General features: G+C 47.1%; 1 protein-coding gene across 1 annotated transcript; it reads right to left on the bottom strand.

Moving 5' to 3' along the window:
• Positions 1 to 379: 379 nt before the first annotated feature.
• Positions 380 to 14180, bottom strand: LOC147115500 (cysteinyl leukotriene receptor 1-like). The gene is made up of 2 exons (XM_085989788.1): positions 13799 to 14180; positions 380 to 4006 (listed from the first exon to the last, which is right to left on the bottom strand). The coding sequence occupies exons 1-2, from the start codon at positions 14005 to 14007 to the stop codon at positions 2839 to 2841; spliced, it is 1377 nt and encodes a 458-aa protein (XP_085845914.1). The 5' UTR covers positions 14008 to 14180; the 3' UTR covers positions 380 to 2838.
• Positions 14181 to 14513: the final 333 nt, after the last annotated feature.

Below are 14513 nucleotides of genomic sequence, written 5' to 3'. Positions count from 1 at the left end.
CTCAATCCTGGGGTCTTAGCAATTTAGACTTAAAAAGATATAAAATAAGGAACCCAAAGGCTCTCTCTCTCTCCCTCTGGATGACCACACGGAAAAGCAGGAAGCCCTGCCTCTACAGACCAGACCGAGAAGCAAGGAAAAAGGCCGCGTGCATTGCTTGACTCAGGGAAGTACAAGCCTGTTTAAATCTAACCCATTACCTTACCTGTTGTAATCGAGTAGAGTCCATAGGATACCAGTAGGCTATTGTTTTGAAGTGCATGAGTGTGTGTGTTTAATAAACTTATTCCAAATTGTTTCAAAAGAATTGGTCTTGCTGTCAATGTAATGCCAATCAAAATAAACAGCTTACACAAAGCAAACAAATGACACTTTCATATTACAGGAACAATTTAATTAGAGAAAAGTGCATCAAGCGTTTTAAATTAACAATATATTAAGATCATCGAATAATGATCTGTGTCTCAATTATACAAAATAATACTGTTTTTCAGTTATATTTGAAGCATTTCAGAAAAAAGGCACTGATAGGACATCAAGCATCATTAGTTGGTACACATAGCTGCTTACAGAGGGGCCGTTGATTCTGCTAGACTGATATGCTTTCATTTACTTGCTTCCTCTTTGTGGTGGCCTGGCCGGCTGATGTTTTTTTGGGGGCCTGGTCTCCTTTCGCCCTCCATGGAGTCTCTCCTCACTTAGGGGTGCCTCACATAATTTAGACCACTGCTCATCCTTCATTTGTGACCTATTCAGCCCCCAATGTCTGGAGATGACTTGTGGTTAGTAGCACTTCTTTCACATGGCAATATGTAGAATTAAATTAATATTATCGTGCAGAAACAGGCAATTATGCTGGTGTTTATGCTCCACGCGAACCTCCTCCCATCCTCCTTCATCTAACCCTCTCAGCATAACCTTCTATTCCTTTCTCCCTCATGCACTTATCTGGCTTTCTCTTAATTTTTGTCTGATTAAGCTCTGTGATGCGCCTTGGAAGTTTTTCTGCATTAAAAGCAAGTTGTTAATGATGCCTGGAGAGCACCGTGGAGCTGCAACTTAATAAGGAGTCAACTACTTCACAAGAGAAGGGAATGGAAGAAGTTGGTTGAGTATTTTTACACATTTACTAGTTCTGGTAAGTATTATGGGGCCATCATAATGCAGATTAGTTCAATGAATCTACCTGGGACAACCTTCAGTGGTGTAGACATTCTCACATCAAATTTAGCTTGGACCCCCCTCCTTTCTCCCAACCTTTTTGGTCTTGTCATGGTCCTTTGAGACCACATAGGTGTTCTTCTCCCACTCTTTCTCCTTATCTTATTTTAAGGTCCATTTTTCTTAAACAGCACACAGTCAGCTAGTCTATGAGCACATGAAAAGCCAAGGACGCTGCCACCTCTTCCAGCTAAAGTCACATCAACCCAGTAACAGTTTCCTTCATTGTAACACGCTTCCTTATTTTGAACAAACTGCAGTCAAAGCACAGCAGGCTCTAAGAGGAAGTGTTGCCATGGCAATGGGTCTTCTGAAACAATTGATTTTTAAGCAGGAAGTGGTACAATTATATGGCCAATGTCACATTAATGTTGTTGCATTGCCGCTTCCTTCGGGCATTACAGCTTCAGTATTTTTTTAACTCAACTTTTATTAAGTTATTCAAGCAAGCTGGTCCTGGTTGCTTCAGGCTGCGGGCCTGCTCAGAGGCTCCTTAGGCGTTAGCCTTGGCTCAGTGGTAGCACCCTCACCTCTGGTGTCCGAAGGTTGTGGGTTCAAGTGAGAGCCTCGGCTGGCTTTTCCCCTCTCTAGCCCGAGGTCCCTAAGGCCAACCGCTGCCCTAGTGACGATCAGCTGCATCACCACAGACTGGGGATTGAACCTGAGACCTCATGGCCTTGTATGGCATATCACGAAAGCACATGGCGAGTTCACCCGTGAAACTTTTGAAGTTCTTTAAAAAGTCAACAAACAGTTTTTTTTAATTCATTCACAGGAGGTGGGTGTCACTGGCATTTATTGCCCATCCTTAATTGCCCTCGAGCCACCTTATACAACAGAATGACTTGCTTGGCCATTTCAGAGGGCAGTTAAGAGTCAACCACGTTGCTGTGGGTCTGGAGTCACATATTGGCCAGACCGGGTAAGGACAACAGATTTCCTTCCCTAAAGGACATTAGTGAACCAGATGGGTTTTTACAACAACCCAGTCATTTCATGTTCACCATTACTAATACCTGTACTAGCTTTTTTTTTCAATTCCAGAATTACTTAATTAACTGAATTGAAATTCCCTGACTGCTGTAGTTGGGATCTGAACTCATATATCTCCAGATCATTAGTCCAGGCCGCAGAATTACTCATCCAGTAATATAACCACTATGCTACCTTGCTGTTTGAGTAGATATCTTTTGAGAGCTGAAACATGAGAATGTCTAGACAGGTGGGAGAAAATTATGTGTGTGGTAGCTTTTTTAAACTTTTAAAAATGTTTTAATATATATGATTAAGGAGTTACCTTTTTCTCCCTTCTTTTTAAAGTAACACACTACCACAGCCTCTGCCTATGTGGCTGTATGACCAACAGCTGGGAAATACATGAGAAAGGATTAGGATGGCAATCCATCCAATTCCTTCCCCCGCCTTCTTTTCTTGACACCTCGGCGTGACAGCTCAGGCGAGATTGCTCTCTTGACGTGAGGGGCATTGTCAGCATTGTGCCACTCCACTTTTTCTGCTTAAAGCACTTGTTAGAAAATCTTTGTCTGTCAGTCAACCAACTGCCCGACAACAAAATTCTCTCTTAATCTAACTGGAATTATGGAGGATGTTGAGAAGTCACTGTGGACTGCTTTGCTCAGCGTTAAACAGATTTTCCGTTTCGTTTGACTCTTCCTTAGCTCCGCCAACGAGCAAAGTCTGAGATGTCTTTATCAGTCCTGTGGATGACATCTCCAGTTCCCTGCCCTGCTGGACAAATGCCATGCTAACGACAAGCTTGCTACTGGAAGAGCTATACATGGAATCAGCCTCTTTTTTCTTCAGCCATGTTTTAACAAATTTCCTAAAGCCTTGCCCCACAAAAATATAAAGCAGGGGATCGAAACAGCTGTTAGCGACAGCCAGGCACAATGTGGCCACCACAGACTTGCGCAGGGCATTTTCAATGTCACAGTTATTGTGATGGTGCACCCGGAAATGCAAGTGCACTGTCCTTTGAACATGGTAGGGAAGGAAGCAGATAAAAAACACCCCCAAAACCAACACGGTCGTGGCCACGTCCTTCTTGACTCGCTTTGTCTCCCAACTGACTCCCATTAAATGCTTGATCAACAGCGAGTAACAGATGAGAACGATTGCGAAAGGGACGAGGAACCCAACGGTGAGTGCAAAGTAGTTCATATGTGAGATGCGATTCCAGGAAGCTACGTGCACGGGCTCAAAGCATTTGATTTTGCCACTGAAGGCCTGGCTTCCTGTCAAGAGGAAGGGGGCTGCAGCCACGCAGACAAATATCCAGACACTGACGCATGCTACTATGCACCGCCGGAAAGTGAACACTCTTCGATGCCTAGCGTGATGTGCGACTGACAAGTAGCGAGATATGCTCAAACAAGTGAGGAAGAAAATACTGCAGTACATACTGACGTAGAAAATGTACATGGAGATCCTGCACAGAAAATCTCTGAACGGCCAGTCGCCGTTTCTCAGGTAATAGACAATCCGCAAGGGTAGGCTGCAGACAAAGAGGAGGTCAGCGACAGCGAGGTTCAATAGGTAGACGGTGCTGGCGTTCTTCCTCTTGGCGATACGGTAGAACACAAAGAGAGCCAATATGTTTGACAGCAGGCCAACTACGAACACAAGGCTATAAACGGTGGCGTAGACCAGGTACTTATACTCGTCATTCGCTGGGCAGGGAGGTCCCTTTGATGCGTTCGTATACGATGTGTTGGTGATTGTCGAGCTTTCGTGAGGGTCTGCATTGGTCGGCATCTTCCTGTTTCTGTTGAAAATAGCAATAGTTATTTTAGCAGTCACCAATAATATGTGTTAGTCACCATTCAGTCTCTGAGTCAGAAGGTCGTGGGTTGAAGCCCCACTCCAGAGACATCGAGCACCTAATCCAGGCTGGCACTCCAGTGCAGTACTGAGGGAGTGCTGCACTGTCAGAGGTAGCTTCGTTCGGATGAGGCATTAAACTGAGGTCCCATCTGCTCTTTCAGGTGAAAATGAAAGATTTTGAAAAAGAGCAGGGCAGTTCTCCCCGGTGTCCTGGCCAATATTTATCCCTCAACCAACATCACTAAAACAGATTATCTGGTCATTATATCATTGCTGTTTGTGGGACCGTGCTGTGCACAAATTGGCTGCTGCCTTTCCTACATTACAACAGTGACTCCACTTCAAAAAGTACTTCATTGGCTGTAAAGTTCTTTGGGATGTCCTGAAAGATGCTATATAAATGCAAGTCACTACTTGCTTTGCTATATGTTAAATGAGCTGTATAGGTGTATGAGGTTGTGTTTGGGGAAGGGAAGGTAAGGGGCAGGTGATTCGGGACAATCCATTGATGATTTGGCCGACCATATTATAAGACAGTGTTTATATAGTTCCTGCTCAGACATATTAATGAAGTACTTTTATTTAAAAAGAGAAATTGCACACAAGAAGGTGAGGAAGGTTAATGCTGGGGAATGGAATTCTTCCTATTTCAGACACCCCAGTATCAGCATCAAACACACCCGGGTCAAGTAAAGTGTAAAGCCCCCTCTACTCTGCAGTAACAACGTGCTTTAGCTCTAACCCAAAAACACCTCCACCGCCGCCCCCCTCCCCCACACACACGGTGACATTATTTCCCCCGTTTCTCACATTAGCCACTTTGTGGCCTCACAGAATGAATTGGTGCGTCATTTCAGCATTCTATCGTAGGTCCAGGACAAGGGATTGAGATTATCCAAACTCGTGAGGGCCCTTACAGCCAGCAGACAGAGGAGACTTTCATCGCATTAGTCTGGAGCAGATCAGAACCCAGGTCTCAGAGGTCTATTCCAGTGCATCGCTCAGTTCCACGATGAAGGAAGTGTCCTTACTGTTACTCTAACAGTAGCAGTGACTGATGCAGTCAACATGCATTCAGCTTCCCTCTGCTCACTAACACTTTAATTCAAACTGTAATGTTAAATGGTGCCGGTGAGTTGAACACATCAACGGTTCCAGTAACTGGTCGGAAACTTCCCTCACTCTCAGGCAGGGTGAAGAGAGGCAGAGCAGCGACACTGTTAAACATGCTGGTGCTTAATTTACAGTACCGATAGGGGAGAAGCTAACAGAGAAAAGGGGAACCACAAATCACTTGCCCTAATTATCACTGTAATGTATGTTTTGTCACATGGGGCTAAAAATTGAGTAGTGCCCCAATTGAGGCGCTAACTTTGCCGGGGCGCTAAAAGTAGCGCCCCCGAAAAATTAGCGCCCCCCCCATGCCGGAAATTGAGTGGTTGTACCCCAAGAGGGAAGCGGGGCGCTACTGGAAGCGCCCCGCCTCCCTCTTGGGGTGCTGCGAGTGAATATTGTGGCGCTACGTGCCGCAGCGCCACGCCTTCCTCCCCTTCTTAAAGGGAAGGGGCCTTGTGCAGCGTGACCTGGGGCCCTGCTGGGCTCCCGGGGATCGGGAGTGCAGGCAAAAGAGCCCGGCACTCTGTGGGGGGGGGTTCAGGAGGCCGGGGACGGGAGCGCAGGCAGGTGCTGGCAGGCGGCCAGCAACAAAAATGGCCGCCCCGCACCTCTCCTTTAAATTGCGCCTCCCCGGCCGCAGGTATGCCCCCCTGACCCTGTCGGACATAGCATCCAGTGGTAAATCAGGGGGCGCTCCCGAAGATCGCGGCCGGGGCGTGAGCAGGGCGCTGCACACCCCAATGATGTCATCGCCAGCGGCGCAGCGCCGCAGGGCGCTACCGGTTAGCGCCACCACTAACCTCCTGCTGAATTTTGCGGGAGGCATGGGCAGTGCCACGCCCGGGCGCTAGTTGGTTTGCGCCCCACTTAGCGCCCTCTTAAGGCGCTAACGGGTGGTGCTACCAACTGAATTTTTCCCCCATGGTTTAGTATGAGCATGCTCAGTTCGCTCTGGTCTAATAAAGCAAGCACCTTGACCAGCAACTCATCCTGTCTCACAGGTACACGGGTAGCGTGCTGAGTCACTGTTCAACAGGATTGGGACAATCACGGCTGCACCTACGGGATTCATCGGAAACCTCGGCATGTATGGCCAAGCTCGCGAACCATTCAGTTCTTACATTGAGCCAATAACAACCACCTTCGCCTTAGACTGTGGTGATGCATTGTAAGCAGTTCAAGTGCTGATATATAAATGACCTCGATATTGGAATACAGGGTAAAATTTCAAAATTTGCCGATGACACCAAACTTGGGGGTGTGGCAAACAGTGAGGATGATACCAATCAACTGCAACGGGACATAGAAAGGCTAGCAGAATGGGCAGACAAGTGGCAGATGGAATTTATTACAGAGCAGTGTGAGGTGATGCATTTTGACAGAAGAAACAGGGAGAGGCAATATACACTTAATGGTACAGTTTTAAAGAGTGTGCAGGGACAGAGGGACCTGGGAGTTAACGTGCATAGGTCCCTGAAGGTGGCGGGACATATTGAGAGAGTGGGATCTTGGGTTTCATAAATAGAGGTATTGAGTACAAAAGTAGAGAAGTTATGCTGAACCTTTATAAAGCGTTGGTTAGGCCACAACTGGAGTATGGTGTCCAGTTCTGGTCACCACACTTTAGGAAGGATGTGAAGGCCCTTGAGAGGGTGAAGAGGAGATTTACCAGAATGGTAACACAGGAACGAACTGCTGGATAGGGTAATGGATAAAAAAAACCTTGGGATCCTTTAAGGAGTCGCTGGATGCTGTGACTTGGGGAAGGGAAGGATGGAGGAAGAGGAGGAAGGATAGCATAGTGGTTATGTTATTGGACCAGTAATCCCGATTGTGCAACGTGAAGGATAGCATTTGCTGGAAAAAAGGAAGCAGGAAATAATTTAGATATTTCAAATAAGATCATACCACTGACTTCTGCTCTTTGGCTCTGAGATTAGAAGGGGCCTGGGGCATATATGGTGAATACCTAAAATTGCATTCTAATAGAGTCACAGTGTTGTGAAGCCATGGCTCAGTTGGTAGCACATCACCTCTGAGTCAGAAGGTTGTGGATTCACGTCTCACCTCAGAGGCCTGAGCAGAAAATCTATGGCTGACACTCTAATGCAGTACTGAGTGTCCTGTTTTGCACACTTTGTACAAAAATAAAAAATTGCAGGACAACGGAGTATTACAGTTCAAACTCTTTTATGAAGCATCAGGTCTGTGATCTCAATCATACAGCACAGTGGGGACAAGATGGAGTTAGGACCCCTAGCCTGGGTCTTCCAAACAATAGTAGTCCTTACAGATGCCTGCAGGCCAATGACAACTCAGCATGTGATCACATGTGAATATAATAGGTATTCCTTACAGATGCCTGCAGGCCAATGATAATTCAATATGCAAATGTTACACTGAGGGAGCGCTGCACTGTCGGATGTGCTGTCTTTTGGATGAAATGTTAAACCGAGGACCCGTCTACCCCCTTTGGTAGACATAAAAGTTCCCATTATACTATTTCAAAAAAAAGCATAGGGGTGAATTCTCCCCAGTGTGCTGGCCAATGTTTATCCCTTAACCAACATCACTTTAAAAAAAAAGGTTATCTGGTCAGTATCACATTGCTGTTTGTGGGACCTTGCTGTGCACAAATTGGCTGCTGTGTTTCCTACATTGCAACAATGACAAGTATTGGCCAGGACCCTGGGGAGAACGCCCCTGCTCTTTTTCGAAATAGTGCCATGGTATCTAGATGTTTGTGTTCAAGTCCCTGAGGTGGGGTTTAGGACCCACAACCGTTCGACTCAGAGTCCAGAGTGCGACCAGCTGTGTCATGGCTGACCTCTTATGAGCAATGAGCCTAGTTTTGCGTCATTTCCTACACCATCATCAAATGCAGAACTATTGGGTAAGTTCTGGAAGTCACTCCTTGTCCAAATGAACAAAAACATTTTGCAATATTTTAAACAGGAAGGAATTCACTTTTACAAATATAATTCCATCAGAGCACTGAGGGAACTGTCACTCGATTTATATTTTCAAGCAGAAATATTCTTCGGACATTGAGTTATGAAGAAAATGCTCCCAATACAGGGAGCCATGGGGCTCCGGTTATTTTGGAGCGAGGCCCATTCGCCATTCAGTGCAGTGGGTTCAAGTGCTGACGTGCTGCACCAGACATGGGTTGGCATCTATGGCTCTCACATAACTGCAGTGCCCACTTCCACCGCATTGCGGTGGGGACCTGCTGGACGTTGGCCAAATGCTCCCTCGTCGGTATGTCAGAAAAAGTGTCACCCCAGATTTTTCTCGGACAGAGAGCACGCGACGGGTTCCTTGCCTAAATCGAGATCTGGTCGGACAGTTCTGGCCGATGTTAATGGTTCGAATTGAAGACGAGCAGGGAGGTTTTATTTTGGTACCTTGGCTAACATACCACCTTGAACCAAAACCACCAAAAGCTGATTAAATTATCATTCATCTCACTGGGTCATAGAAACATAGAAACATAGAAGATAGGAGCAGGAGTAGGCCATTCAGCCCCTCGAGCCTGCTCCGCCATTCAATGAGATCATGGCTGATCATCCAAACTCAGTACCCTGTCCCTGCCTTCTCCCCATATCCCTTGATCCCTTTAGCCTTAAGAAATATATCTAACTCCTTCTTGAATATATTTAATGAATTGGCTTCAACTGCCTTCTGTGGTAGAGAATTCCACAGGTTCACCACTCTCTGGGTGAAGAAATTCCTCCTCATCTCTGTCCTAAATGGCTTACCCCTTATCTTTAAACTGTGACCCCTGGTTCTGGATTCCCCGACCATCGGGAACATCCTTCCTGCATCTAGTCTATCTAGTCCTGTTAGAATTTTATAAGTTTCAATGAGATCCCCCCTCATTCTTCTAAACTCCAGCGAGTATAAGCCCAATCGACCCAATCTCTCCTCATACGTCATTCCTGCCATCCCAGGTATCAGTCTGGTGAATCTTCGCTGCACTCCCTCTGTGGCAAGAACATCCTTCCTCAGATAAGGCGACCAAAACTGCACACAATACTCAAGGTATGGTCTCACCAAGGCCCTGTACAACTGCAGCAAGACAGCCTTGTTCCTGTACTCGAATCCTCTCGCTCCAAAGGCCAACATACCATTTGCGTTCTTAACCGCCTGCTGCACCTGCATGCTTACCTTCAGCGACTGGTGCACAAGGACACCCAGGTTTCGTTGCACTTCCCCTCTCTTTGAGTGCCGGCTCTTTGAGAGAACTACCAGTTAGTTCCACTCCCCCTGCCCTTTCCCCATAGCCCTGTAAATGTTTCCTTTTCAAGTATTTATCCAATTCCCTTTTGAAAGTTACTATTGTATCTGCTTCCACTGCCCTTTCAGGCAGTGCATTCCAGATCATAATAACCTGCTGCATAAAAAAATTCTCCTCATCATCTTCCTGGTTCCTCTGCCAATTAACGTAAATCTGTGTCCTCTGGTTACCGACCCACCCACCAGTGGAAACAGTTTCTTTCTATCAACTCCATCAAAACCCTTCATAATAGCATTTGTCGACATTAGAACAAGAACTTTATAAATCTCTGGTTAGGCCTCAGCAGGGGTATTGTGGACAATTCTGGGCCCCGCACTTTAGGAAAGATGTAAAGGCCTTAGAAAGAGTACAGAGGAGGTTTACCAGGATGTTACCAGGGATGAGGGGTTTCAGTTATGAGGCGAGGTTGGAAAAGTTAGGACTGTTCCCCTTGGAACAGAGAAGGTTAAGAGGTGACCTAATTGAGGTTTTCAAGATGATGAGAGGTTTTGATGGAGCCGAGAGAGAAAAACTATTCCCTCTGCTGAGTGGGTCAATAACCAGAGGTCACAGATTCAAAATCATTGGCAAAGGATCTCGAGGGGAGATGAAGAGAAATGTTTTCACTCAGAGAGTTGTCGGGATCTGGAACGCTCGACCTGAAAAGGTGGTGGAAGCTGATTCCATCAATAATTTTAAAAGGGAGTTGGACGGGAACTGAAGGATGAGGAACTGACAGGGTTAGGGACAAAAAGCGGGAATGTGGGACTGAGCAGGACTGATCTTTCACAGAGCCAGCACAGGCACGACGGGCCGAATGGCCTCCTTCGGCGCTGTAGGTTTCTGCGATTCTAAATGTAATCCATTGTGTGAAGGTGTTCAGACCTTTCACTGTGGCAAGGTATTAATACAATATTTTAAATTCTCCTAGTCATGCATGGTGTGTGGCTTGGGAGATAAATAGTTGGGAAAAAAATACTCTTTAAAAAAAAAATCCCATCTTCACTCTAAAAAAGGCTCCATTTCAGTCCATCGCCATCGGAACATGTGGCCTATCTGGCTGGTCCCAGTGCCTAGGAAATTTCATATCCCATAATATATCTCATAACCCTGTATCGAATTTTTCAGCAGGCACTTATCCAACTATCTCTTGAATTTGCCTCCGCTATCTCCCTTCACGCATTCACCACCCTAAGCCAAAAGTAGCGACGTCTTTTCACCCTCTCTCTTCTAAGTTTAAGGCTATGTCCTTCATGTCGCAGAAACTGCGACTATGTTAAACATATTGGCCTAGAAATTCGGTGGCGCCCCATTGGGGGCGCTGCTCGAGGCGCCCCGCGTCCCTCTTGGGGCGCTGCAACTGAATATCGCAGCGCAACGTGCCGCAGCACCACACGCTCATCGGTGGCGGCGCAGCGTTACAGGCTAACGCCGCCATTAGCGCCCCGCTAAATTTCGCGGGAGGCGCGGCCAGTGGCGCTAAAACCACTAAGTGCCCTCTTTGGGCGCTAACTGGTGGCACAGCCCACCGAATTTCTAGGCCATTGATTTTTATCTTCTCTACGCCCTTTACGATCTTTTCATGCTTTTATAAGATCATCATCCACCCGCCCCCCCTTCCCCCCCACACCCGAGCCCACTTTTCTTCATTGTAAACACACCCAGCTTCTACAATCTCTCCACATAACTCAGGTGCCTAGTTCCAGCTACCAACTGACATGTTGCATTCTTGCTTTCACATAGCTGTTAACGAAAGACTTGCATTTATATAGCGCCTTTCACAACCTCAGGGCATCCTAAAGCACTTTACAGCCAATGAAGCACTTTTGAAGTGTGGTCACTGTTGTAATGTAGGAAACGCGGCAGACAGTTTGCGCACAGCAAGCTCTCACAAACAGCAATGTGATAATGACCAGATCATCTGTTTTTTAGTGATGTTGGTAGAGGGATAAATATTGACCAGGACACCAGGGAGAACCAGGGAGAGGGCAGACTTGGTTTAACGTCTCATCTAAAAGACGGTGGCCTAGAAATTGGGTTGGGGCGCCAAAGTGGCGCAAAAGTCGGCGGAGCGCAGGATTTAGCGCAGTGATCGGAGTGATACCGATTGCCAGAAATTCAGTTTCAGTGCCCCTCGAGGGACACGGGGCGAGGCTCGAGGCGCTCCGCATCCCTCTGAGGGCGCTGAAACTGATTATCGCAGCGCAACGTGCCGCAGCGCCACATGCTGCGGCATGGCACGCTGCGGTACTGCAGGCCTTCCTCCCACTGTTAAGGGGGAGGTGCCTGCAACAGCGCGATCCCCGATCGCGAGTGCCGGCAAATGAGCCCGGCACCAAGGAGAAGTGCCGGGCTCTCGGGAAACAGCCGGCAATACCGCGGGGGGGGGTGGGCGTTAGGAGGCCGGGGACAGAGGTGCTGGCAGGCGGCCGCCGAAAAAGTGGCCGCCCCGCACCTCCACCTTAACTTGCGCCGCTGCCGGCACAGTAATGCCCCGTGAACCGGGCGCGGGTAGCGAGCGGCGCAACTGTGGCGTTCGCTACCAAATATCGCGAACGGGGCACGAATGGGGCGCTGCGCACACCGATGACACCATCGGTGGCGGCGCAGCGCAAATGCCTAACGCCACCATTAGCGCCCCTACTGAATATCGCCGCAGACGCAGCCAGTGGCGCTACAGCCACTGACTGCCTCTTTAGGCGCTAACAGGTGGCGCTACTCACCCAATTTCTCCCCCGGCATCTTTGACAGTGCAGCACTCCCTCAGTGCTACACGGGGTGGCCTGGTCAATATTTATGCCTCGACCAACATCGCAAAAACAAATTAACAATGGATAGACGCCACACATAATTAAGCCTTGTTCCTGTGTCAGAGCACAGAAAAACCGGGGGAATTTGAAGCCAGTCATTATCACATTGCTGTTTGTGGGAGCTTGCTGTGCGCAAATTGGCTGCCGCGTTTCCTACATTACAACAGCGACTTCAAAAGTACTTAATTGGTTATAAAGCGCTTTGGGACATCCTAAGGTCGTGAAAGGCGCTATATAAATGCAAGTCTTTCTTTCTGTCTATATTAAGTAGCCTCACATAATGGTGCAGCCAGATGCGGTGTTAGCAATGGATTGACGCCACACATAATTAAGCCCTGTTCTCGTATCAGAGCACAGAAAATCCGGGAGAATTTGAAGCCAATCACTAATCCATACATCCCAGTACATGCTCCAACAATTTATATAGCGCCTTTAACGTAGGAAACTGTCCCAAGGCGCTTGCAACGATTCCGGTGCAGTTGATGCTAGTTGTACTCTTAAAGCATTCTTTACCAGGATCTCGAGATTGTGAAACTCCCTACCTCACTTGCTTTTCTCTTGCTCCCATAGCCAACAGGTTCCTAAGGAGCCACGGTTGGCGTCATCTAACCACGAACCTCTTGGTTCACCTCATCTGCTCTCTCTCGTACTCTCGTCAGCTCTTTTCACTGCAGGTTTTGGCCCGTTGTCCAACTCTCCCAATGTAAAATGATTGACGTAGTTTCAACAGTGCGCCCTAACAGCTGGGAGGGTTTGTGTCGGAGCAAGGTCGACATTGAGCAGCGGGCAAGGCCATTTGTACGGAACTTTTCTTCTTGCTTGTTAATCGAAACAATTAGCCCCTTGAAAATAAATGGGTCGCAACAAGCTGACAACGACACATCGCACATTTTACGGGTTAGGTCATTCGTTACTTCTATTGCGATTTTACCACAAATGTTATGCTTTCTGGAAGGACAGAATATGACAAAATACAGGCGTCCGGAACATTCCGGAATGGTGAGGAACACTGAGTTTCGGAAACAAAGACGACTTCACCTGAGCTTCGACATGAGAGACATTTTCCACTGGCGGGAGGGTCAGTTGCCAAAGGACACAGATTTCAGAAAACTGGCAAAAGAACCAGAGGGGGCGATGAGGAGAATTTGTTGTTTCTTTTACGCAGCGAGTTGTTGTGATCTGGAACGCGCTGCCCGAAAGGGCGGTGGAAGCAGATTCAACAGTAACTTTCAAAACGGGAATTGGAGAAATACTTGAAAAGGAAAGATTTGCAGGGCTGTGGGGAAAGAGCAGGGGGTAGTGGGTCTAATTGGAGAGCTCTTTCAAAGAGCCGGCACAGGCACGATGGGCCGAATGGCCTCCTCCTGTGCGGTAAGATTCAATCATTCTATGCTCAGTGTCAGCCACCAGCAATCAGTAAAACAAGTCAATCAGCAATCTAGGGCTAAAATAATCCTTTGCGGCGATCAAAAGAGCAGCTTACGTAACATTGCGGTACATTCAACACCGGGTAAAAGCGAACACTCACATATCAGGTTGTCTCCAAGTGAATAGATATGTTGGACAGCAGCTGGCTGGCGTCTGTCCTGCTTGAAATCGATTACAGCTCCACTTCCACCTCAGAACATTTTTTGCACTGCTATTTATCTGAGTAATAGCAGTGTGGTCATCAGCGCAGTCCCCACCCACACAGCATACACACACACACAGACAACAACAGTTTCTAGGGTACACCATATCAAGAGGACCATATGCTCGAGAGAGAGAGAGAGAGAGAGAGAGAGAGCGAAAGGAAAACTAGTGAAAATCACACATATAAAATTTACAGCTCCATGCCCAAAGCACAAATTGATTCATGTCCAGTACTAGCCAGACAGATGATCTTTTTTTTGTTTCAAATTTACAGATACGTAAGCTGAGTTATTCCTTATTTGCAGTAGGCATCACGCAGGCTTTACCTCAAACCCCAAACATCGTGAATAAAAAACGCCACTCAATTTTGACTAAAATTTACCAGCAGAAAAAAAAGGCCGTGGGGGAGGGGTGGGGTTCCAGACAAATAAGATGGTTAGTAAACAAAATTTCACAAGGACTGCAGAGGAACGATACTTGCAGTTTTCCTTTTCACAGGCATTCACGGACTACTAAGTCCGGTTTCATTCTTTTTAACCTGATGAGGAATGACAGCTGTCGACGAATCATACCGCTTTCTCGTTTGCAGTTCAAGTTCTGCTTTTTAGTTT

Source organism: Somniosus microcephalus, chromosome 6 (assembly GCF_052327205.1).
Source record: "Somniosus microcephalus isolate GS21.2 chromosome 6, FLI_Smic_1.0, whole genome shotgun sequence".
NCBI classification, from domain to species: domain Eukaryota; kingdom Metazoa; phylum Chordata; class Chondrichthyes; order Squaliformes; family Somniosidae; genus Somniosus; species Somniosus microcephalus.
Note: the sequence above shows the minus strand (reverse complement) of the source record. Positions and strands in the feature narration are given on the sequence as shown.